The 24,971-nt window shown below is 57.4% G+C and overlaps 7 protein-coding genes and 1 non-coding gene across 8 annotated transcripts; 4 read left to right on the forward strand and 4 right to left on the reverse strand.

Moving 5' to 3' along the window:
- Positions 1 to 3,736: 3,736 nt before the first annotated feature.
- Positions 3,737 to 5,692, reverse strand: EHS24_007347 (uncharacterized protein; the record flags this gene model as incomplete). The annotated part of the gene is made up of 1 exon (XM_028622719.1): positions 3,737 to 5,692. One exon carries the CDS (start codon positions 5,690 to 5,692, stop codon positions 3,737 to 3,739), a length of 1,956 nt encoding a protein of 651 aa, XP_028476612.1.
- Positions 5,693 to 9,707: 4,015 nt separating this feature from the next.
- EHS24_007348 (uncharacterized protein) lies at positions 9,708 to 10,637 on the reverse strand (the record flags this gene model as incomplete). The annotated part of the gene is made up of 1 exon (XM_028622720.1): positions 9,708 to 10,637. One exon carries the CDS (start codon positions 10,635 to 10,637, stop codon positions 9,708 to 9,710), a length of 930 nt encoding a protein of 309 aa, XP_028476613.1.
- A 528-nt stretch (positions 10,638 to 11,165) lies between these two features.
- On the reverse strand, positions 11,166 to 13,124 carry EHS24_007349 (uncharacterized protein; the record flags this gene model as incomplete). The annotated part of the gene is made up of 11 exons (XM_028622721.1): positions 11,166 to 11,291; positions 11,391 to 11,493; positions 11,549 to 11,705; positions 11,757 to 11,851; positions 11,893 to 12,004; positions 12,046 to 12,184; positions 12,224 to 12,380; positions 12,431 to 12,559; positions 12,597 to 12,749; positions 12,817 to 12,856; positions 12,905 to 13,124. 11 exons carry the CDS (start codon positions 13,122 to 13,124, stop codon positions 11,166 to 11,168), a joined length of 1,431 nt encoding a protein of 476 aa, XP_028476614.1.
- Positions 13,125 to 14,101: 977 nt separating this feature from the next.
- On the forward strand, positions 14,102 to 15,241 carry EHS24_007350 (uncharacterized protein; the record flags this gene model as incomplete). Its single annotated transcript, XM_028622722.1, has 5 exons — positions 14,102 to 14,347; positions 14,415 to 14,494; positions 14,553 to 14,734; positions 14,785 to 14,949; positions 15,081 to 15,241. The coding sequence occupies 5 exons, from the start codon at positions 14,102 to 14,104 to the stop codon at positions 15,239 to 15,241; spliced, it is 834 nt and encodes a 277-aa protein (XP_028476615.1).
- Positions 15,242 to 16,066: 825 nt separating this feature from the next.
- EHS24_007351 (uncharacterized protein) lies at positions 16,067 to 17,120 on the forward strand (the record flags this gene model as incomplete). Its single annotated transcript, XM_028622723.1, has 5 exons — positions 16,067 to 16,103; positions 16,144 to 16,322; positions 16,560 to 16,858; positions 16,896 to 16,965; positions 17,016 to 17,120. 5 exons carry the CDS (start codon positions 16,067 to 16,069, stop codon positions 17,118 to 17,120), a joined length of 690 nt encoding a protein of 229 aa, XP_028476616.1.
- Positions 17,121 to 17,425: 305 nt separating this feature from the next.
- EHS24_007352 lies at positions 17,426 to 17,496 on the forward strand. The gene has a single exon. It is a non-coding gene; the product is annotated as a tRNA-Gly (tRNA).
- A 355-nt stretch (positions 17,497 to 17,851) lies between these two features.
- On the reverse strand, positions 17,852 to 22,193 carry EHS24_007353 (uncharacterized protein; the record flags this gene model as incomplete). Its single annotated transcript, XM_028622724.1, has 13 exons — positions 17,852 to 18,726; positions 18,776 to 19,140; positions 19,282 to 19,348; positions 19,390 to 19,423; positions 19,517 to 19,672; positions 19,723 to 19,869; positions 20,460 to 20,515; positions 20,553 to 20,737; positions 20,775 to 20,957; positions 20,999 to 21,390; positions 21,428 to 21,669; positions 21,712 to 21,930; positions 21,983 to 22,193. The coding sequence occupies 13 exons, from the start codon at positions 22,191 to 22,193 to the stop codon at positions 17,852 to 17,854; spliced, it is 3,132 nt and encodes a 1,043-aa protein (XP_028476617.1).
- A 201-nt stretch (positions 22,194 to 22,394) lies between these two features.
- EHS24_007354 (uncharacterized protein) lies at positions 22,395 to 23,696 on the forward strand (the record flags this gene model as incomplete). Its single annotated transcript, XM_028622725.1, has 1 exon — positions 22,395 to 23,696. The coding sequence occupies one exon, from the start codon at positions 22,395 to 22,397 to the stop codon at positions 23,694 to 23,696; it is 1,302 nt and encodes a 433-aa protein (XP_028476618.1).
- Between the last annotated feature and the right edge of the window lie 1,275 nt (positions 23,697 to 24,971).

The raw sequence follows: 24,971 nt of genomic DNA on the forward strand, positions 1-24,971 counted from the left end.
CCCCTGCACATTCTCGCGGCCCGTCGCTATACCACATGCCGAGAGGGGGGTATTGGCCCATAGGAGCGCAAGTGCATGTTCGCACCGACGTGTCAGAGCATCGACTATGGGTCGGCATGTTTGTCGGGCCACGGACGACTGTATGGTGTAGTGGCAGTGGCTGCCAACCGCCATTAACTTTAACGATGTTAATAAAGTCGTTGTGTTGCGGCGCCTGAAGCCGCAGTCTAGAACTCGGACGTGACCGTTAAATTGAAGCTTGTGGCTCAGTTTGCAAACGGCATTCACCAATCGTCTGCACCATGCGGACCTGTACGGCCCATTTTCGCGGCGCATTGTTGAAGAGTAGCTGACGACGCAGGCGGAGGAGAGAAATGTCTGTCTGTCGCATTCCAAACAGGAACAGGGAGTGTAACAAGCTCGAACAACGCCACGTTGGGCCCGTGGCCGCCGCGCGCCGCTTCGAACGCGTCACTTGACCCTCATCGACTGGTGACCCTATATACCACGGCGGCCATGGACGACGCCGGACAGAAGGTTATCGGGCGAACCTCTCAAGCCACCAGGTCCGTGTCGAGAGCAGATAGGTCCCTCATTTTGACGGGCCCCGCACACCACGCGCCCAGCTGCAATAAGGTTGCGCACCCACCATCCCGGGCCGTCAGTGCGGGGCGCCACGTGCAGATGGCCAACAGTTAACAGGGGCCAGGGGGTCAGGCGAGTCCTATTCCGTGACTTCAATGCTCTGAGGACTTGAATGAGTGTCCCCGAACAGTCTTGACGGGTTTGATCTCCAGCCCTCTTCCGTTAATAGCATTGCCAGCTTTGTCATTGTATGTCGGGCCGGTGAATGACCCGTGGATGGCTGTAACGAGCTGGGTTCTGTGCTCGTGCTGAAGCCAGGACCGCTTGCAAGTGGAGAGAGATGGGGCTGACAAAGTACAGGTGCACGCTGCCTGCTGGCAAGGCGTGGAGACAACGGGCTGGAAGCAGGGTGGACTTGACGTTCTATGTCGTGGACCTTCCGTCAGATCAACCTGTTACGACGAGACGCGAGGCGGCCTCGTACTGAAGGTGGTCCCTCTGGCCGCTGGGATGTGCAGGTGTGTCTCCTGTGGTAGGCTATGCGCTACCCTATGAAGCGTAAGCTGGAGGCCCTGGGGCAAGCATGTTCTTGACAAAATGGAAGGGCGTGATGGGACGGGTGTGCGAACAGTGTGTCATGCACGGGGTGAGGTACAGTGCTGTACTGAGAGAACCGATTATATGCCAGTTGGGATGATTTCACAGGTGTGGGTGGTTCGTGGCCGGGTGGACGGTGGGCTCTCTAATGGCTGCGGCCCAGCGTGGGAGAGTGACTGGAAACACAACATGAACCGTCCTATTTTGTGGTCTTGCACATCAAAAACCTCCCATACTCCGTTCTCAACAGGTCGACAGCATGGGAGAGTGAGGGAGCGAACCGAGTATGAACGCATTCCACCGGTTCGCACAACAAGAGTCCATGTATAGTGCGTTCTTCATGGTTGTGCTCCAGCGAGGGAGAGCGGTTTGAAAACCCAACGTGCGGCGTGAAGGGCCAAAGGGCAGCATGAAATCGTCCTGGTGTGTTTCTCGGCCATGGATTAATGGGTAACCCCCGTGGGAAAGTGCCCTCGGGGGGTTAGGAGAACTGGTGGTGAGTTATTCCTGGCTGTGCTTCAGCGTGGGAGAGTTCCTGAGAAACCCACTATGACGTGTAGAACATGGCCCACGATACCGAAAACGGCCTCTAGTGCGTTTCTCAAGGGGTTACGAGAACCGAGTATGGATTCATTTTCCATCCTGGAAAACCGTCGTACTGCGTTCTCCGACTCGTCGTCCGCAGCCGGGTGAGTGGGCGGGCCGTTGCCTCTTTGCTTCCTCTGAGCTTTCAGCCAGACCGTTGTTGAGTACTGTTATGCGAATGCACACGGGTGGGGCCTCCCTCTTCACCCTCCCTATGTATGACGCGTCATGAAATGTTGAGTGACCATGACGATATGACGCGTCTATCGGCCACATGCTCAGACCACTCCAACATCGAGCAAGTCTCCGAGCGACGGAACGTACTGTAGGTATGTAGCATGACGTGCGGTCTAACAGATGGAACTGTGAAGTCAGTCGTGCGTGCGTTCCCATGACGCGACCAACGGCCCCTTGAAAGGACATGCACCGGACAGGTGTCAGCACACCCTGGGGCATCACTGTTGTGCCGGGGGCCTCGGGCCTCAACGTCAATCGGGGGTGTGGAGCATGGGGTTCCTCTCACCCTCGTCTGGGCACTTCAGCAACCATGCCAAAGTAGCTGGGGTCGTGGGATGCAGGCATGAGCCAAAACGTGATGACTCGTCAAACAAGAGGAAAATGCATCACTCCACCGCCCACCGAGTCAGCCTGATGCGTCATTTTGCCACACCGTCGACCGGGAGTCTCCAAGCCGGTCAAGCCACATGCAGCCCACGCGCAGCTGTGTCACCATGATGGGCTCCAATGCCTTGAGGCCTTGAGTCTGCTGATCTCCTGCGTAACGATCTACAACGCAGCTCGGGCGGGGTCCAGTACAGAGGGTCTCAGGCGCTGGAGCCTGGCGACGCCACCTAACCCCCCAGTGATACATGCCCTGCCCTTCGTATACTCCATGGCACGATGTCGGCGATGCGCAGAGGTTGATGGCAATAGACCTGCCGCCGGCTGTGGGTGCGGACACCCAATGGCCAGGGCGACAAGGGCCGCGAAGTAAGCAAAGGATGTGGACGGGGGGGGGGGGCAGTCGTCACCCTAATCCGCAGCTCATTCAGACGCCACACTGCGTCCCTCGATGGACCAGAGTGCTCGGGCTTGGCACACGGGACCCCTTAAACATATCCTCCTCCTGCCATCGTCCTATCTAGTTAGCGAGCGGGGACTTGCGATATCGCGGAGGATGGATTCCATGTCCGAGATGCCGAGATGCCGAGGTGCTCTGCCCCTAGGTATGTAGGCCGATCATCTCCTCAATCCCTCGCACCAACGTGAACGGAGCAGCCGTTTCCTCCGGAGTGGCCGTCGTTCTCCGTGTTGCCTCTCGCACGCACACTACCGTATGCTGTGCGGGTCTTCGCCATGCACCCAAGCCTCCGCGCGCCGCGTGCGTGTGCGCCTGAACCAACTGCGCCTAGGGAGAGTGGAGTGCCGGCAGCGATCGGCACCGGAGCGTACCGCCACACACCTCTAGTCGGGCACCAACGGTCAAAAGACACCGTCTGACTCAGGGGCGGTGTGGCAAGTTGAGGCAGAAGTGTCAATGCTTGCAACATTTCGGGTCGCGAAAAAGGATGCTCACGGTCGAGACGGGAGCCCATGGGTAGAGCAAGTGAACACCAGGGGACGTCGCTGCTGCTGTGGCTGTGCCATCCCAAAAAGCAACACCACGTCCTGTCAGCAGCCACGTTCCTTGGCCATCCGCCGCGCCGCCGCCGCACTCCCGCTCCCCGTCAGTCAGACAGACATGCCATCCCAGACTAGTGTGGCAGCTCTGCGTCTCCAAGTCAGTTTGTGGCTGCTGCCTTTTGTATTCTAGAGTGAATGCATAATACGAAACAAGACCTGTACATGTAAGGATTTCTTAAACAACAAAATGGGCGGGGCGCCGCTACGGGCCCGGGGAGCTGTATTAAAACAGAGCCACCTGTAGAGCTAATGTGGACGAGTGTGTGATGAATGCGAATGGCAACATTTAGCGGTGTGGAATTGGTCTAGCCTGCTCTTGAGGTTCTGTTGTAACGACCACCTGCGGCAATTGCGCAGGAGATGTGGATGGCGGTGATGGAGCGTCGGGAGAAGACTCTGACTTGCGCAAGTCGCCCTTGTTGACGAGCCGGGAGAGCATGCCCTCCATTGTCCTGCCGACCTGGGCGGCCTGGAGGAGCCAGATGAGGCGACGTAGAACGGGGGACGCCTTGAGGTGTGTGGCGCGACAGATGGCGACGGCGCCGTCTGCCTGTGTCAAGGGGTTGCGCGAGCCGAGGATGAGGAAGGTGCGGATTTTGCGCTCGGGATCCGGGTGGAACTTGTCGTGCAGGATTTTTTTGCCGGCAAACCCAAACGCGTCGTAGCTGGCCGCATTGATCAGGCGCGTGTCGGCGACAAACGTGTTGCGAATGTTGCGAATCTCGCCAACCTCGCGCAGAGGTTCTAGGCCAAACGACATGTGGCGCACACCCATGCGGCGGAGGTAGCCCATGGCAGCCAGAGTGAGAAAGTCAGAGGTTCCTGGTGGTGCCCCCGGAGCGGCCACAACGGGGTCGAGGAGGTACTGGCCCGGTCCCACTTGCATGAGCCCAGCCATGCCGTTGGGGAGACCATCGTCGCCGACAGTGTAAAAGTAGGTCATGAGGTGCGGGAGGTCGAAGAGGTGCAGTTTTGTAGAGTAGGCCGACGTATCGCCCTTTGCGGCCTCCTTGGAAGCATAGCAGCGGTCGTAGACGCCCTGGAGGAAGGCTTGGAGAACGGGGTCGACGCCATCGGCTGGGTTGTACATGCGGAGGACATTGTCCTTTGCCAGCTTTTTGGCAACGAGCATCATGCGCTTGCCTGTGGATCCGCCCGCGGCTCCATTGAGAATGTCGTTTGTGACTGGGTCGACCACTTGTTCCACTGCAAACTCGACGCTAGTCCAGCGCTTCTTGTCGGCAAACTTGACAACGTGCTCGCGGACACCGACAAACGCAGACCGCCATCCGTTGGCACGGCAAAAGGCGCGGAACTCGTGGATGGCACTCTCGAGGCGGTCCGGGTGGCAGACGGGGTCACCAAACACGACGGCGACGGGGTTGAGCATTCCGCCCACGACCTTGAACGACATGGCGGCAGCCTTGTCCACGGTGATGAACATGCGGTAAGCCGGGTCGGAAAAGGTAATGCTCCATCCGCCATATGCGGCGACGAGACGCTCGACAATGGCGGAGGCGACGTTGTGGGTCGCGTCAAACGCGAGGGCGGGCACGGGGCTCGAGCTCTCTAGCAACAACTGGCGATCTTGCGGCACCTTGAACGCATGGACGCTCTCCCAGGACGCACGGGACGCGCGAGAGGTAGATGGTGGGCAAACCAGATTGTCGAGAGCCGTCTCCCATGGCTGGGCTGGAGGGTGTTGCTTGTTGGACGCAAGTTTGGTGTTGGCGGCCGCGGCCTCGGCTCGGCGCTTGTCCTTGTTCAACTCTTTGCGTGCCCGGCGTTTGGCACTCTTAGCTGCCGCCTTCGACTGGGATGCCAACTCGACAGAGGAGCAGAAAGAAGGGGAACGGGGCCCGAGGGAGGGCGACGCGGTCGACACGGTATACGAACCGAGGGACGGTGTGGACGGTGTGGCAGTGAGCGAGACAGTGGACGCGGTGGGGCGCGTCGGTGTGGTGTCGCTTGGTAGCTGCTCGTCCTCGTCGGAAGACCCGCTGTCATCGGCCATGATTTGCTGGCCTCGCTTCTTGCCGGGGACGGCGGTTTGTTGGTGGTTCACAAGGTTGCGTTGCTTGGAGCCGTCGGCGTGGTCTAGTTTGTGGAAGGCTGGGGCTTGCCAGCCATGGGCAATGCCGTAGGGAAGTGGACGCTGCTTGGAGCCGCCCCTGGTCATGACTGGTGGTGGTGCACGAAGCTCGACTTCGACCATGCCGGCTGGAGGCTGGCTGCGAATCATGGCGGCAAGATGTGATGAGCGAGTGGGTGGGTAGGTGTCTCGGGCGGTGAGCCAAAATGGAAAGGAATGAACTGGAGTGGATTGAAGGATGAGTGGTGGGAGAAGACAAGGAGGTGGGACGATGGTAAATGCGGCGGGTGTGAGACAAAGAATGGCGCTCGAGCCTGTAGTTTCTATGGTGTGTGTGTGTCTGTGTCTGTGACCCGATGGACCGTCCGCAGGGGAGAGGGACGACGGGCGTACCGGCGTGCCGGCGAAAGGGCGGTGGGTGGTGGGTAATGAAGGTGCGTTTCTCTATGAGAAAGCGACGCCAGTGAGAGAACGTGGGCGGTGATGGATGCACAACGTGAAAAGGGGAGTGCGATGGCGAGATGGTAGGCCTCTGCAATGGGAGAGGAGCGGGGTATGGGAGGAAAGAGGCGGAGTAGAGAGGTGTGGCTCTGGTTGTGGCCAAAACTCTACCGAACAATGGTATGCGTGTGTGACGTTGGTGCAGTGAGAGTTGTCCAAAGGGACTCGTGAGGTGTAAGCTCTGGACTCGCTAGATCTAGAAAGACAATGCTGGTGTTTACCCCCAGAGCAGCGAGCGAGCAGGGGGGTGCGATGATTGATGGAGGGGTGGTGATGGGCGGCGGCGGCGGGTGGTGGTGGGGTGGAAGGGGGGGAGCCGCCATTCCTTTGTTGTTCTAAATGGGAACTCTGTCATCTCTCTCCTGGCCTCCTGGCTTGATGTTGGCCCGTCTCCCGCACGCCATGCTCTCTTCTCCCTCCCTCGCTCTCTGTGATCGTTCTTGATGATCCGCCTGGCACTGCCCATGACACGCGAGAGGGAGGGGGGACTCAAGGTTGGTGCGTACAGCATATGGGAGATATTGTTTGCCTTGCGGGCGGGGCACCTCCACCGAGGGTCTCTCGCAGGGCCACGGGCCACACAGGGGCCCACAGGAGCGTGCAGTGGACATGGCCCACACAGTGTGTGCCACCGTTAGTTTGTGCCTTTGGCGGTTGGGGGGGTTGGGAGGGGCAGTGCTGTTGCGCGCTGGCTGGCATCATGGCACCAATACCAATACCCATAGTTGGAGCCCAGATGGCCCAAATGGCCTCAAACGGCCCAAATGGCCCCAGGTGGCGACGGCGGAGAGGCCGAGACGCGGAGAGGGAGGCGCAGCCCATGACGAGCGCGTGCTTTTTTTGGTACACGCCGCGCGTCCACCCGCGCATCGCCCCCCGCTTTACGCGCGCTTGCGGTTGGGGCCGGTGCGCGGATGGTCCCCCATGCATACCATACCCGGCCACTCTCTGCCGGTACTGCCTTACAGCCGTACTCGTCATCATCGCATGCACTCACTGTACCACTGGCCACTGTACCACTGTACCACTGTACCACTCCCTCAGACCGCGGGGGGCCACTGTACACTGATTCTCTCGTGCCGGATATCCATGGTGTTATTCTCCGGATATTGCCCGCACCCACTTTGCAGCCCTAATCTATTTCGGGGTTTCCACCAGGCATTCATTTATAGGAATTGGCGGCACACATACGCACTCGAATGCACTCATGCTCCTGCCACGCGGCCAGAGGTGCACTGAAAGATCGACGCACTGCGGATCCTTTCAGCGCGTCTCGAGCACACCACACCACGACCGGGGGCGACCCAAAGGTCCTAATGCATGGTTAACAATCGTCGGTCACCCGTTGCCCTTCTAATTGTTTTAAATTGTTTTGCTTTTCCCATTTGCGTGCACACTCACCCAGCAACCGCCCCCAGGGCGTCGCCATACAACTCCTCCTGAGACGACAACACACGGGCACGCCATACCCACCCCCACACCCCCTTTCCACACCCAGTCCTGCCGTGGCCGCCGCCTCTCATAAACTCTCGTGTCCCAGAGTCGGAATACCACACATGGATGGAAGAGCTGTCGAGTTTCCGGCCCAGGCATGAACCGCCGACGACAGGGTAAGTAACATGGGCAACTGCGGGAGGGGACGTGTCGTCGAGACATGGCTGAAAACGCTGCTCCTGCAAGCTGTACACTCTGTGGCCTGTGGCCTGCATGGCCTGTGGGCGAGAAAGTCGGCATTGTCCTTTTGGACATTACTGTACATTGTGGCAGGGAGGCGGGAATGTCCCTGCCACAGAGTCCAGACGCGTCCAAACATGGCGTAGACGTCGGCCCAGGGGTGTGGACGGGCTATGGCATCGAACCCTTAGCACCGCTTCGTTGCTATTATAACATGGATGGACGGCAGACACGCGCATCCGATAGGCTAAGCATATGTCACGCACTGCATGCTGTACCACTGAGTGTTCACGCCAGGTGATTTTTGCCGGGCGGACTGTAGTACTGTAGTGCTGTGGCGATGCGCGCTGCCGAAACGAAAGCGGCCGGAAGAGACGCTGAGCCGCTTCAAGATCCCTCGTTTCTTTTATTAATACTCCCAGGCATAGTTGCCCACCGTTCTCGTCATCCAGTAGCCAGTGGTCTCGGCTCAACGCACACCCCCCCCACCCCCGGCTGTTTATGCTGTGTGAGTCGGTGTATTTGGCAAGGTTCAAAGATACAGCTTTTCGGATCAGCCCCCTTTGTGTTCCTCAACAATCTCGGTTGCACGAATCGATTCCGAGACACATATGTACATACACATCAGGAAATGTACATTGTAAACAAGGTGGGCGGTACCCGATGTCTGCTGTTGGCACTCCATCTTCTGACCTTTCAGTCCGCAGCAGAGATGTACATCTTCACCCCAGTCGACTGCGGCTGAACTCACACTCACTTGCCCGAGTCCGTGAAAGGTGGCAGCCCGGGTTTCTTCCTTGACGGCAAGGTATGTACGTACACCCACATCCCCAGCATTCCCAGGTGACGGCCTCGGCGCCGCGCCGCTTAACGATGGTAAACGAACCACGGAAACCCGAGAAACCGCACGTTCACGTGGATGGGCGAGTTGGCCACAAATAGCATATCCAGCCCAGCGCCACAGCCAAATATGCCTTTGGTGGCTCATGACCGCCGGTAACAGCAGGCACAGCACGGTTGAGAAGGCGAAACTGGTCTTCGTATCAGGTCAGGCCTCTCCTGATCTCCTGAGGCCCGTGGCAATCGACCTCACACTTTCCCGCTCCCTCCGGGCCGCCGAACAGTAGGCACCGATCCATGTCGGCCCCGCAAAACCCAAATTCTCAGAACGTCGGGCCCACATACATACTCCACCGTATATCCCACGGACACGTGATGTCCAAGCTGCGGGGCTGGGGCCCATGACCAGGCGCTCAACGTTCGCAGAGCGAGGCGGTCGCTTTTGTGGACGACAGACGACGAACGTGTGTGCACTACTGTGGAGTTTGGCATGACACAGTAGAGTCGTGCTGTGCCTGCTGAGCAGGTCGGCGGTTTTCGTTGTTATTGGCCGAAGCGCCGGCCAGGCCGACTGTGGTCAGCGGCGGTGTTTTGGTGGGAATGCCAGTCCCGTCGAGAGGCCACGGACGATGTCGTACCACTCACCGTACACTTCTTGAGCCTGTCCTATCTGTCAGGAAGAAGACCGGTGGTATCTGCGGTATAACGGGAAATCACAACTATTTATTTCAACAACTCTGTTGCGCCAAACGACACTCGGTTAATGACAATGTTGACTCGCCTGGTGTTCAGGCCCTGGACAGAAGCAAAAATATACCGTCACAGCTTCTTTTCTGGGGGACGTCTGTCGTCTGAGACGCACACTAGGTCGGTGACTTCGGGGAGCGCTCAACCGACGGAGGAGCTTTTAGCTATTGGGCATCGATTCATCCACATTTTTCAAGAGCAAACTTGTGGCCTCGTCACCCATTCCATTCACTAACGGTCCATCCCTCAAGCACGGTTCCTTTGAAGCTCTAGCGCCTCACAGCCATATCACTCTGCGTATTGTTCCGCAGGTCTACTTCCAGGCCAAGGTCAAGTGAACGACACTTGCCAGCCATACCGATATATACGGACAAACGATACATACGTCTGTGGCGACTACAGGCTAGAGGTACTTTGCAAAGAACGGCGTGATCTTCTCAAACGCCTTACGGACGGGTTCGGGCTGGTCGTACAGCTCATAGTGCGTGACGCCTGGGAGCATGACCATCTCCTTGTCCTTGGATCCGGCGCGGGCGTAGATCTCCTGGCCGTCGCGGTACGCGCCAAAGCCGCCGGGGAGGTCGCCAAATACGACGAGCAAGGGCTGGGTCATGAGGGTCTCTGCGTGGTTGAACGCGTCCCACGCCATGGCGCCCGAGTTGAACGAGAACAGCCCGCTCGTCATGCCACATGGCTTCTGGCCGCGGGAAGTCTTGTAATACTCGGTCGCCTCGAGGACGTCGCGGTCCGTGATCCCCGCAGCCTTTCCGGCAGCGACGCTGTCGGGGAGGTAGTTAATCACGTTGCGCTTGGCGCCGCGCGCCTCGGCCGTGCGCTGTGCGCCCATCGCCTCCATCGCCGCCACGGGCTTGTACTCGCTAAACCCCTCGCGCATGAGGCGGCCAAAGTTGACGCCGGTGATGGACACTGCGGCGCGGATACGGTGGTCGGTCATGGCTGCGTTGACAGTGTATGCGCCCCCGCCGCACACGCCAATGGCGCCGATACGCTTCTCGTCGACATATGGAAGGGTTACGAGGTAGTCGATCGCAAAGCGGATGTCGGCGACGCGGATCGCCGGGTCCTCGATGTATCGCGGCTCGCCGCCAGACTGGCCTTGAAACGACGCATCAAAGGCGACCACGACGTAGCCCTCCTTGGCCAGGCGCTCGGCGTAGATGTTGCCCGCCGTCTGCTCCTTGCAGCTGCCGATCGGGTGAGTCGACACAATGGCCGCGTACTTGTTGTTCTCGTCAAAGTCCGGAGGCAGGTACAGGTCGGCGGCCGTGTCCCACGCGAGGTTCTTGTAGGTGACGTGCTTGGGGCTGGACATGGTTGCTGGTGGTGGTGTAGGCGCTTGTACAGTTGCAATGTTTCTGTTGTGAGGCAGAGATCAGTCGGTCTCCTTTATATCTCCTGCCAGGCGGTGGTTACCCTCCACACTCTCCACCTTTGACCCGAGCCCGCCTCAATCCCGACGGCCCTCCACCCAACAACTGCCCGGTGGCCCTCCACCAGCAAACTCGATGCCGTACCCGCCATACGTCACAGACCAGGTGTCCTTGAAAGACCCAAGGTCGACAAGAGCACCTCCACCAGGCTGCTTGAGAAACAGGGCACTGGCCATGGCCCCGCTTCCATCTCTCAATGCATGCTGTAGGGTGTTGCGTGTTGTAGTACCGGCCGCATGTGTATTTGGCCACCTAAGAACCGATTACGGTCTTCCGCAACGAACACATTTGCCGAGCAAATAGAAAAACGGCATGCATTTCACGTTCCATATCAGCGTAAGGTCCTACATACAACTGGTAACCCATAAGTATATTTCGGGCACTTTACAACTCTCCGCACCGATAAACACTCAGTTCTTGAGCGATTTGAGAGCCTCGTCCAGCCTCTGCAAGGCAAGATCCAGCACAGGCCGGTGCACACTGAAGGTGACCCGCAACCATCCCGGTTGAGCGTAGTGGTAGCTCTGGCCGACTCCCTGAACACAGGCGTTAGCCCCGAGGCCGTTCTATTGACGTCTGCGGTCTTCCATGACCTGTGGTAGGCACAGACGTGCCGGCGCATAGCCACTACTCACCACAACGACACCAGCATCAATACACTTGTGAGCAAACGCGCGCTCCTCCTCAAAGTTCTTGAAGTGGAAGACGTCCCGGCCGTCGACCATCATGAAGTGGCCACTGCCACGTCAGCCAACTGATCCTGATCACACCTGGTCGCAACACTTGTACTCACGCATTGCTCTGGAACGGCTTGAACCCGCGTTTTTCAAACCAGTCACGTACGTGCGCCGCCGAGTCGGCGAGCCGGGCCTGGTTGAGCGCTACCATCTTGCGGAACGTCGGCTTGTCGTTCAAGAGGTATGAGAGAAGGGCGTCTGCCGGGGAGGACACTGGGTAAATGGATGAGCTGGGTGACATATGGAAGCCGCAACAACACCCACCCTTCATAAGGAAAGCAGTGTGCAACAGTGCACGCAGGACAAGAGGGTTGTGTTGGCTAATAACCGCCGCAACGCGGAAACCGTTCACCCCAAAGCTGGCCTGTCAGTGTCCGCCCTCTCCGCGAGCTGGACCCACTCCTTGCTGAAGCTGTACACGACATGCAGCCTGCGACTGTCAAATGGCTTGCCGGTCTCCTTCTCGATGTCGAGAGCGAGCATGGAGATGAAGGGCGGTGCGTCGGGCATGTCTTCGCTCGTCAGCTTGGGTTGCTGAATCGGGGGAGCTCACTGGGGTTGTCATACACGCTGAGAGCGTACAGCTCATCCGAGATCAGGTGAAGATCGTGCTTCTCAGCAAACAGGGCGTAGGCGAGGAGCGTCTCTTTGTCGTAAGTACGGCCATATGGGTTCTGGGGCGAGCAGAGCATCTGGAATGTCAGTTGATGAAGAGCAGTCCCCTAACTCACTACAGCACGTGTGGTGACACCTTTGGCGGCATACTCCTTGATAGCCGTCTCAAAGTAGTCGAGGCTGGTGGGAGAGAACGCCTCCTCGTTGGGGACTGGGACGGAGACAATGGTTGAACGCGAGCGCGCGACCATGTTGACGTTGAAGCCATTGTAGCTGAACGTTAGCTGTCGTTGACTGCAAGGCGCAAAAGCAGCTGCACTCACTGAGGAGCTGCGATGAGGATTGCGTCTCCGGGGTCAAGAAAGACTGCCACAAGCTGGTCGAGCACGCTCGTAGCTCCTGGACCGGTGACAATGTCGTCAGGCTTGACTGGAGTGAGAGGTGAGAAGTTTCTGAGCGGGTCAGCCACAATAAGACGGCTCAACCCACTCGTTCCAGAGGTCCGCGATAGCGGTGTGCAGGCGACTACTGCCTGAGCTCTGGTTGCCATAGGTCAAGTCCCCGGGAGTGAGCGCGTCCTTGAGCACGCGACTGTAGTATTCAAGGTACTCCTGTGTGAGAAGCGAGTTTTCGGCAATGCCCCTGTCGCCCGTTAGCCTTGCTGTCCCTCAAGCCATCCACAGACGTCTCAAGCCCTCAGAGTACGTACAGGTTTATTAAGCCTCCAGGATTGGACTCGCCGTCATATGCTGCGGGGCGGTCAGCGTTGCCTCAGGCAGCAACACAATTCGACTCACTGGTCCTGAAGATTGCGTCAAGCTTCTCCGCAGTGACATGCGAGTCGGGTACATCGATAATACGCTTGCTCAGTCGCGGACCAGCGTATGCGTCTACAGCATCGGACCACGCGCCAACCGAGACGGGGTTGGGCTTGGGCGCTGGGGTGCGAGGCTTGAGCGGCACGTCGGAGATGGCCAGGCTGTTGACGTGGGTTGTGAGAGACGATGCCAGCGACATTGGTGGTGGTGAAGGGTTGACGGGGATCTGATACCGCTTTCCGAGAGATTGTGAGCAGCAGCTTATGAAGTAGACAAGTAGAGTCAGATGTGACTCGAGATCAGTCCAATGCCAAACAAGAAAACACTCGATACGAGCCCACCAGCGGCCAGCGGCTAGAAGAACACGCCAAGTGATCAAGTGACATTGACCCACCTCCACTTTATCTCCGATGACGTAAATATCGGAAAAACACACTATGCCCGCCGAATATAATATTATAGGCGTGATGCTGCGTTATCCCCTGTTGGCCAAAACTCATAAGGACGAATGTTTAGGTCGTCTACTATGTCTGTACATGGCGATACTGCGTTCTCCCCAGTTTAGTGATGTACCGTCCTGCGGATGCAACACTACGTATCTGCTCACCCAGGGCAACACGGTGTACACTGTACAGAGCGTCTGGACAATGCCTTCACTTTTTTAGCTAGACTGACGCCTACGCAAGACTCTTCATGGACTTGGCTACCGGTCTTATTTCAATAAGGCTGTCTTGTAATGGTGGCGGGATATCTCATTAGTGGAAAATGTCTAATGAGATATCCCGGCTGCGTCGCTTCATTCCGTCTCGTCTCCATCACTCATTGTCTGCATACCACTTGCGCGACATCAATAGAGCGGAATACTCGTCCCGCTACTGCACTCGGGAGAGGTGAAATGAGGAGCAAAGACGGCGGAATAACCCCGCTAATGGCCAAAAGTGTGTGCATGTGTATAGGTTGCCTAATTGCCTACACACTTGGCACTTTTCGGCAATCATAACCGGAGGCCCCAGACTGGACGGAGCTGACCGACCACTCGGTCAAGTCCATGACGCCCACCAACCCACGGATACATGGTCGCATCACTCTCTCCCCAACAACTTCCTCTTCTGTTCTTAATATCATCCTCTCGCTCACTTGCATCGCCATACCCCACGCTCCCAACTCACTACCACAATGACCCAATTCGCGCGCCCACCACCCGCTATCCCCAACAACATTGCGATCCTGTCGTACCCTTACCCCAATGTCCTGCACGTCGCGCTCAACCGCCCAAAGGCATACAACGCCATGAACCGCGAGTTCAACAATACTCTCGCGGCCGTGTTTGACTGGTATGAGAACGAGCCAAGTCTGCGTGTTGCGATTCTCGGCAGCACAAACCCCAAAGCATGGTGTGCCGGGGCAGACCTCAAGGAGTGGGTGAGTGCAGCTGCTGGAGCATCATACGAGAGTGATCCATCCGAGTGTGTGCTGACGTGGGCTCCAGAAGGATACAAATGCGGACAACACGCCCAAGCCTCCGGCCAACAAGGTCGGATTTGCGGGCATGTCCACGCGTTCTACCCGGTGAGTCGTGGATGGTTACGCTGCACGCACCCGACGTGTTTGTGCTGACGTCGTGCAGCAAGCCCGTCATCGGTGCAATTAGGGGTGTGGCCCTGGGTGGAGGCTCCGAGCTCGTCATGAACCTCGACATCAATGTTGCAGGCCAGACGGCAACGTTTGGATTTCCAGAGGTCAAGCGCGGTGTCAGCATCAACGCCGGCGGTCTCCCGCGCTTCGTCCGGCTGGTCGGACACCAGAAGGGTGAGCACGCCGCCGCGAACCTGTGGAGACAATGTTGACGTCGATCCCAGCTGCCGAGCTCATACTCACGGGACGCAACATCCCTGCCAAGGAGGCGCTCGAGTTGCGCATGATCAACGAGGTTGTGCCGGACGCCAACGTCGAGTCGCGCGCGCTCGAGATCGCAAAGATCATTTCGTCCAACAGCCCCGACTCGGTCATGGCGCTGCTGTACGGTGAGTATTGGCTGCTGTTTAGCTCTGGCTGGCAGGGTCTTGTGTGAGGGCGCCATTGTCACCGTCGCCCAAGTGGATCTCCACACCACTTACCCCACACCCCCTTCCCTTCGCCTTGTGCTGACTTGCAGGCATCCGTCTCACGGCTGAGGCCGGCAGCCTGCAGTCGGCATCCGACCTGTACGACCAGTCCCTCCAGGTCCGTACGCTCCTCGCCGGAGACAACATCAAGGAGGGCCTCCTTGCATTCCAGGAGCGTCGTGAACCGCGCTGGCTCCCCAGCAAGCTCTAGGATAGGCCACGGAGCAGCCGTCACTACGGGATGGTTGATGGGGAAGAGACAAGTGAAGATCAGCAGGTTCAAAAAGTTGTCAACAGTAGCCAAGGGATGCATGGTGTCGACCGTAACGGGCGAAGACGATGGGCAGAGAAGAGCTCAGCGGCGTTCTACGGACTGGCGGATCTTCGATGCGGCTACTCACTGACGCATGCGCCAACATGTCGACTCAATATGCATGCGCTGTCTGAACTCACCGCAGCATCGGCGCCGATACACCCAAGCCCCACAGTGACGTCTGCGGCAAGTTGGCGCCTGGGACATCATTCTGGAACATGGGCCGGCTCTTGGCAACGCCCCTACCAATCCTCAACGACCTTTCCAGCGGCCCGGAAACTGGACACTGTACCATGCAGCCCGACTCAAGGCACTTACTTGTACAGTACCTCAGAGGACACTGGGGGTTGCGCCGCAGCTGCCTCGGCGCTTGTGGGCTACGGGTGCCGCGCTTGGCCTAGCTTGGCATCGGCCGGAGCTGGTTATCTGATTAGAGAGAGAGCCACCAACACTCGGTTAACAGGCACTCTCTTGGGCGGCTCTTCTCTCTGACCTACCTCCTCTCTGTGTCTGCCCTCTTGCGGTCGGCCGGACCGGAATGCCATGTGTGCTTTATCCGCCAAGCAAGCGCCTGTGTTAAGCCGAAGAGGGTACAATGTTCTGCTCTTGGCACATGGCTGAGCAGTATATGAGGCGGTCGCAACAAAGCTTACATCGCTTTCCCCCCAAAGCAACCACTCGGAAAGATCCCACTTACACTACCTCCCTTCACGCCCACTCAAAATGCTTCCCATCCTCGCGCTTTTGGTCTCGGCTGTTGGTGGGTACCACCACTTTTTCACCACTGACCGTTCTTGTAGCCGTCACCGCCCGCCCTGCCGCCGGTAACAACATCCTCACTCGTGCTCTTGCCCTTGAGGCTCGCCAGGGCCTCTCGTCGCTCCTTCCCGAGGCGTGCAGCACCGAGTGCACCACCCTCAACACCGCCTACGCCGGCTGCCACACGGGCGACATGGCGACGTGCACCACCATGTGCGAGGTGAGTAGAACTCCTGTCCTGTCTGCGCGCACATGTTGCTCTGTAATCCGTAGTCTCATCTCTGCTCAACATGCCGACACCCCAAATCTCAGGGGGGGCTCAGTTGACGGCCGAAAGGCCAAAAGGTGGCGGAATGTGTGATTCGGGCCCGAATGTCCCTATTCGGCCGTTATCAGATTACAGAATCCCCCCCCCCCCGGTCATCTCCTTCGCGCCATGCATAGCTAACGCTTCCAGACCTCCGCTTGGGCGGACGTCGAGAGCTGCGTCGACTGCGCTGTCGCCGCGGGCAACTTCACCGCGGAGTATGGAACCACCGTCCTCACCCAGCTGCAGGGTGTGTGCGGAACGTCGTCGTCTGACAACTCGACCGAGTCGTCCAACTCCACCGACTCTGCTTCCGCTTCCGCCTCGGGCACTGGTGCCGCGGAATCGACCTCTGTTGTCAGTGGCGCCAGCTCCAGCGCTTCGGGCTCCGCTGGCGCCACGGCCACCTCGTCGTCCTCGCACGGCAGCCACAACAGCGCCTCCGGCTCGTGAGTAGCTTGGCACCAACTCGTATGCTGATTCCAGGTCCACGGATGCCGCTGCCTCGGGATCGCGCACTGGCGGTTCATCTGCTACCAGCTCGGCTGCTGCTGCTGTAAGTTGACGTCTGTTGTTGTCAATGACCAACCACTGACGCGTCCGTAGGCCTCGTCGTCGGCCGCCACGTCCGGCGCGATGGCCCAGTTCTCCGCCACTCCCATCCTCGGCGCTCTCGCTGGCGTCGTTGCTGGTGTCGCGCTCCTCGTCTAAAACGTTGCAAATGATGTTGTAACGGGTCCATTCTCTCTTGGTTAGACTCGTAGAGTGCTTGAATAATGAAATATTTGATCCGGTTCACGGAGGAGGAGGATAAAGATGCGACCGCCCATTTCAACGACCCACAGCTTGCAACTCTGAAAGAAACTGGGATGTCAAAATGCAGGCATACCTTCAGCAGGTATCCCAGAACACTTCTAGGGTCTTCCGAGCACCGCCAAGGCCCTCAGACGCTCAGGCCAAGACTTTTTTTGAAGGGCCTCGCGCGGCAACATTGCCTGAAAATGAAGAATATCACAACACCGTTGGTGAAACGGTATCATGCGTCGTTGCCATCGACGCGGCAGGGGTTCGACTCCCTTACGGTGTATCTCTTGTGTCTGTAGAGGACGCGAGCGTTGTCTTTTGACCTGTTCTTTTGAACAGGACGACGAACGAAGATGTCGGAAGAACGCGACGCGTAAAAACGCGCCTCAGGGCACCGGCGAATTTGCCGAGCCGAATTTGCCGAACCCTGACGGCTAGTTGAGTGGAGGTTTCTATTAGCGTTAACGTTATAATGCGAGATATAATAAATTCCATGACCCCTTAGGAAACCGTGTTGGAATGACTGTAGGTCGAGCATGGATTCATTTCAGGCATCTGGACAACGGAAAACAACTGCTTAGAGAACAACTAGAACATCTCAGCCTCTCGAAATAACGAGGAAACTGAACCCAAACTCATTAGGCGATCGCCTGCTCGGCATACTTGGTGCCAATAAGGGCACTGGCAGGCCCACCGCTCAGGTCGATCTGGTCGAGCGGGATGAGTGAGTCGCGACGGTAGATCCACCAGGCAAGCCAGGCGAGGAGAATGACGGGGATCGAGATGTAGTTTGCGATAAAGCTCTGGTAATCCCAAACGGGGACAAACGCCTTGAAACCGCTGAACAAGGTGATAATGAGGAAGCAGATCATCGAACTCCAAGCCATGTACGGCTGGCACCAGCCGCGAAGAGGGAAATTGCGGCGATCGAGACCCTGGACGTCACAGGCGCCCTTGAAGCGAATGAAACAGAACGAAATGCAGGCCCAGTTGATGAGGTTCATGAGTCCCGTGAGGTCGGAGAGCCACGTAAAGGCCTGGTTTGAGCCGCTGGAGCAAGACATGTAGGCAAGCAGTCCAAACGCCGAACCGATTGAGACGCCCACCCAAGGCACACCCTGCTTGGTGGTCCACAGGAAGCACTTGAGGCCGTAGCCGTTACGGCTCATGCCCATAAGGCCGCGAGCCATGCCATAGAGACTTTCGTTGCCAGCCGACCATGCCGAGGTGACGACAACGGCGTTGATCACATGAGCAAGGGCGTCAACACCGCAACGCTTGGCGATAACCACGAATGGAGACGAGGCGGCGGTGTCACCGCCGAGGTCATTGGCGGCAAGAAGCATTGGGTCGTCGTAGCGAATGTTGAGGCTGAGAATCAAAATGCCGAGAATGTAGATCACAGTGATACGATAGAACACGGTGCGGATTGCAGTGCGTAGAGTCTTGCGAGGGTTGTGTGCTTCACCGCCAAGGAGACCAATCGCTTCAATTCCAGAAAATGCGAATGCGGCTGATCGTTAGCCCATTTGTTCCACCTTCAACTCATAGCCAACGCTTACCTTTGACGAAAGTCGAGAAGAAACCAAGGAACTGGGCAAGAGCCACCGGTGAGACCCCGCGGAAGGTAGGGTTGAACGGAGCCTCCCTCCAGATCTTCCCGCCGATAAATTCACGGTGACCAGGGACTCCTCCCAGGTCCGCGATCAAGCCAAAGATCATGAGGCCAACGAGCATGAGGCACTTGATGATTCCACAAACAAACTCGGCTTCACCGTACCATCGCACTCCAAGCAAATTGCACCCCCACGTGAGGAAAAGGAAGGCGGTGATGTAGGCGGCCGCATGTTTCGTGTTTGAGTCCCAGTAGCCGATCAGGACTGCCACAGCCGAAAGCTCCGAGGGGACTGAGAGGCCGACGTTGAGACTTGGTTTGTCAGCGTCTGAGCAGAAAGAGGTTGAAGCAGGCCTGGAAGTGGTAGGGGAAGGGGGACATGCGTCTAAAGGTTCAGAGCGGGATTTCGCCCCATTTCTCTCTCTCTTCTGGACGTCCTGGTTTTGTGCTCACCAGAAAGAGAAGCCCATTAAAAATCCGAATGACGGACAAACGTAGTTGTTTCCCATCTCGATAAAACCTTGGGCGATATCAGCGCAGGAACTTCAGACAATCACCCACCTCCGATATTGGGCTTGAAACAGACCATCTCGCCCTGTGACTAGTTAGAACCAAAAAACGACAGTCATTTTTGCGGATTTTTCGTTGCTTGTTCCTGTTTACATTCCACGACCATAGCAGGACTTACAAGAGAATACATCATGAAGCCAATGAATGTGCTGAGCACCGTATAACCAAGGAAGGTTCCCACGGCACCACCTTGTGCGATGGCGGAGCCTGAACCCAGGAAAAGACCAGTTCCAATCGTGCCGGCGATGGCAATCATGGAAGTGATGCGTCCTGGCTGTAACCGCAGTAAGCTTCTGGAAAGAAACGTTCGTTATCCGCACTCACGAGGGCACGCTTTGTCCCGTGGTCGCCTTCGTTGGTAATGGCAAGGTGGTGGTCCTTTTCCTCGAGGTGGCGTTCGACGTCTGTTGGGTAGGCATCGGTAACGACGACTTCGGGTTCGACCCCCTTGTAGGAGTCATCGGATCGCTTCTCGTCGTGTGAGTTTGTCATACCCGGTTGCTTGAGGGAGGGAGACAAGACAATGTGTCAGAAGGCTTCATTTCTTAAGGGGGTACATATAAGAGCAGGCCTTGGCAATGTTGGGCGGGCACTGGCGGCGGTGGTGAAGTAAGGTACAGATACAGCGATCAACCAGCGAATGGCAGCCTACACAGTGTCAGTGACATCGGCGACAGTATGCCGGCCATCGGGCCGACCCGGCCATCACCGTCGCGCATGGCCGTTGGTACATCTCCACGCAATAGCGGCTTTGGCTTTAACAGTGGGTTTCGTGGGTTTCGTGGGTGGCATCGAGGACGGATATACAAAGGATAAGGCATAGTTTCCTAGGGTTCTGGTCTTGGCCTGTCCAAAGGCGTGCTCTATACAAAATGCCAAGCCGACCCACTTTACGTCTCCATGCGAGTCTTCCAGTCGTAGCCCCGCTCCCAGGTATCTGCAATAGATAGGAGTTTCCCCTCACTCCAAAAGTTTCCTATCAGCTGCATGCCCACTGGCAGGCGTATCTGGGAATCCTCGGGATTATGATTGTCGACCGGCATTGGTGAGACAAGGCCCACTGGAACAGATAGCGCAGGGTGACCTGTGAGGTTGAAAGCGCTGGTGAACACGCCACCTGTGGGTCAGTCCAAAGGTGTTGCCAACAAACGTACAACTGATGCTATCCCATTCCGCTGGGCCACCATTAAAGGACAGGTGGCGACGCGCAGGTTCGATGCCGGTTGGGGTCACAATGGCGTCCAAGTCCTCCAACACCTCGTCAAAATCATCACGCAATTTGCGGGCAAGGTTCATTGCGCGACCATAGGCGGTTGGGTGCTGGGACCATGCGTACGCGCTAGAAGTCAGGCTCAGATTACCTGCTCGAAACTCACCCATTGAGAGCACATCCCGTCACAAAGTACTTTGCCTTTTCAAACTTGTCCTGGGTCCAAGGCAAGAGTTGGTCCCAGTAGTCGTTGAGGTACAGACCGCGCCGGCCAACTTGCATCCCTTCCCGTGTCGGCATGGCTGCAAAGTCAACGCACACCGACTCAATTGTTCGTGCCATGTTGAAACTTGTTGTCAGCCACGTCCTTTCCCTTTTAGGCCTACTCACAAAGGAACCGATACCTGGGTAACAGTGGCCCCAAGCCGCTCCAGATCCTTGATCGCCTTTTCAACAGAGGCTGCATACTGCGGTGCAAGCCGTTCTTCCTCGAATGCCTCTTTTAGGACTCCAATCCGAATTCCTTTAAGGCTGGGAGTGCCTTGGCGCGAAGCCAGTACTGTGGCCCCATAGTCTTCAACATTCTTGGGCCTCGGAGCACCGAGTTGGCGGTCGTCGATGCCGTCGTACCCTGCAATCGCATAGAGTAAGCGCGCGGCGTCGAAGGCAGTGGACGCCATGGGTCCGGCACTGTCGACTGCTGGGTCGAATGTCATGATACCAGTGTAAGGTACTAGTCCAAAAGTTGGCTTGAGGCCGACTAGACCGCAGTGCGCGGAGGGCTTGGGGTCAGGAGGAGGAGACCCATCTTCCACTCACAATACGAATCGAACCACCTTGGTCGCCGCCAATGGCCATATCGGCAGCGTTAGATGCCACCAGCGCGGCACACCCGGAACTGCTTCCACCAGCCGAAAACCCCACTGCATATGGGTTCTCGACAGGCCCGTACGGTGTTGACGATGACTGGCCGCCATACGAAAAGTTCTCACACATGGCCTTGCCAAGAATGCGACCACCGTGCTCAAGTACGCGGGTCACGACTGTCGCATCTACATCGGCTGGCATTGATCAGAAAAACACCCCGGCTTACTTCCACTCACGCACATAGCCCTCAAATGCATCCGTCCCAAAGAGCAGAGGCACGTCAGCCAGGCAGATCGTGTCCTTAAGCACGACCCTCTTGTCCGATAGCGCCTGGTCTGCACCAGTGCCGCCAACGTTGGCGCGGTAAGCCCAGCCTCGAAGACGATTCTCATGGCCTGTGGGCATATGTATCTCGGTCCGTGGCCATCGGGAACGATCTACGACTGGTTTGTAATCTGCATAGTGTCAGTCCAAAGGTATGTGTATAGCATTAACGAGGCGACGGACCTGGGCAGGCGAGGACCTTGCGTACCGCCTCATCGATGCTGTCGAGTTCCTCACGGTACTCGTCAACGTGCTGTGGCGGGACTGTGAATCCGATCCGCTTTGCCGCCGTGAGGACGTCGTCTGCGGTGGGCATGTCGCGATGGATGAGGCAAGAGCAAAATGAGGATTGGGATGGTGTTTCCTGGTGGGCTGGCTCTGGGCCGGTCAACATGGCGTCATGGGCGTCGCAGGAGCGTTTTCGGTCAAGTCCGGTCGGCCGTTATTCCGACTTTGTTGCCATCGCCCACTCTCCCATCGCGGTCGTCTATTCGTCCGCACTCTCTCGCACACTTTCACGACAGACAGCACATCCACATCAGTGAACAACAATGGCCCCATCTACACCAACAACACAATCTCAACCTCCATAGCCATGACCCACTTTCACCGTCAAGCGGGCACACTGTTTGTCGAAGGTGTGTCTGTTAGCCAGCTCGCTCAACAACACGGCACGCCGCTCTACGTCTACTCCCGCGCGGCTCTCGCAGAGGCATGGGAAGCATATGCCGCGGGCACAGCGCTCGCCAAACGTCACTCTGACCCAAATGCCAAGGTCAAGGTCCACGTTGCAGTCAAGGCAAACAGCAACATTGGCGTCCTCAGCGTCTTTGCGCGGCTCGGCGCTGGGTTCGACATTGTCTCTGCCGGCGAGCTCGCACGTGTCCTCGCCGCTGGCGGTCAGGCTAGTGACACCGTCTTCTCTGGTGTGGGCAAGTCTGCAGCCGAGATGCGCTATGCCCTCCAGGCGGGGGTCAAGTGCTTCAACGTCGAGTCTCTTCCAGAGCTGGAGCGGCTAAACGCCGTTGCTGGCGAGTTGGGTGTCCGTGCGCCAATCTCCCTACGTGTCAACCCCGACGTCAACCCCAAGACACACCCATACATCTCGACAGGGCTGAAGGGCAACAAGTTTGGTGTTGCCTTTTCAGAGGCCCGCAAGGCCTATGCTACCGCTTCCAAGATGCCCAACCTTGTCGTCCACGGCATCGACTGTCACATTGGCTCGCAGATCACCGAGACCGAGCCCTACCTGGATGCTATCGACAAGGTGCTGGAGCTTGTCGACGAGATTGAGAGCGACGGTACTCCGATCCAGCACATCGATGTCGGTGGCGGCCTCGGAATCGACTATGGTGATGGTGGCTCGCCCCCTCCCAAGACGGCTGATTTTGTGCGCACCATCCTCGACCACATTGACGACCACTCGACCAAGCGCCGCGATGTTTGGTTTGAGCCTGGGCGATCGCTTCTGGGTAATTCCGGCATCCTTTTGACAACAGTCGAGTACCTCAAGCCCGGCGAGGAAAAGAACTTTGCCATTGTGGACGCCGCCATGAACGACCTGTCGCGACCTGCGTTGTATCAGGCCTTCCATCGCGTGGAGCCGGTCATCTCGCGTGACCCCGACCCAGAACCCGGAGTGCTTGCACGCACCTATGACATTGTTGGTCCCGTGTGCGAGAGTGGTGATTGGCTCGCTCGTGACCGTGAGCTGCTGCTCGCACCAGGCGACACTCTGGCTGTCTTCTCTGCCGGCGCGTATGGTTTTACCATGGCGTCCAACTACAACACTCGACCTCGAGCAGCCGAGCTCCTGGTCGACGGTACCGAAGCACATGTTGTTCGTGAGCGTGAGACAGTGGCGCAGCTGTTTGCTGGCGAGCGTGTGCTGCCGTGAGTTAAACGGGACGACTCTGACTCCGGAGTACCTCATGCATTTGCATTCAATGGCCAGCACCTGATCCCATTACTCTGTGATTGACTAATCGAGGGTCTAACGAACCGGCGGATCCAAGGACCTTCCAAATCAACGGCTAGGCCACTGCAACCCGCTGCTGATACTCAACGGACCAGGCATGACTGCCAATTTGCGTCACGTGATACCGGCGACGCGGTCTGACCGAAATAACGCACCACCATCAGAGCAACAAAATTCCTATCTGTATGACCAGGTCCCAAATGAGCTCCAAGATGGAGCCCCGTTCGGTGCAACGGAGCGCCTCGCCGGTCTGAGACAAGGGAGGACCGAGTCTGGACGCCTCGCATTCCTTTCGTGGGGCACATGCCTCCGAGGCCACGCGGACGGGCGCCTAGCTACAGAGAAGAATCGGAAACAGGGTGGTCAAGAGAACGTGATGGTGGCGTCCGCTCGTCGACTGGCTACGCCGTCTCCGCCAGCGGTGGCCCTCCCTCAGTTCGTCGGTGCCGGTGGTGGTTGTGGATCGATGGCACCACCAAATTACACCACAGCCGTACCTCGGCGTTGTGTTTGCATGGCTTCCCGCTTAAATTAAGGAGTGGGAATAGAGGTATGAAGTGTCGGTTCCCCTCGCATGTTGCAGCCAGTACTCATGCCGAGCGTGGCTGGAGACCTTCGGCCGGCCACCACAGAGTCTCTAAAGTCCATCACCTCCAATGCTGCATGCACAAACTCACCAGCCTTTCGGATTTGATGCAGCATCACAGGAAGCTCTTGCGGTCCCGCTGTCGGTGAGTCACATACCCTTTGGGTCAAAGATGCGTCTCCATGGTCGTTTGGCTGGTCTGAAATCAAAGCCGGAAGGATGTTGTGGGACGGAATCAAATCCAACCCGGTGGCAATCAAAGAAACAATGGGCCACGGTGTGGACTACTCCCTTTTGTTGTTTTGATCCAATGTTTGAGTAGAAATGCGATTGCTACACGCGTACAAACACTGGATCGGGGGGTACGAGTGAGAATCGGCACTTACGGAACCAAAAACGACGGAGCTTTTAGGCTGCCAATTGTGTGTGGCAGTCATCACGGAGGCTCTCGTTTCCATGTTTACATGTTTGGCCTTGAAACTCGCACCCGCACCTCGGACGCATCACAGTCACACGGTGATGAAATTTAATACTGCATTCACGGCATATAGACCAAAAGGTTGAACTTTTCCAGCCTGTCATATTTCCTTCTCATACGTATTCCACTG

The sequence above is a fragment of the Apiotrichum porosum genome (assembly GCF_003942205.1).
Source record: "Apiotrichum porosum strain DSM 27194 chromosome Unknown scaffold_5, whole genome shotgun sequence".
NCBI lineage: Eukaryota > Fungi > Basidiomycota > Tremellomycetes > Trichosporonales > Trichosporonaceae > Apiotrichum > Apiotrichum porosum.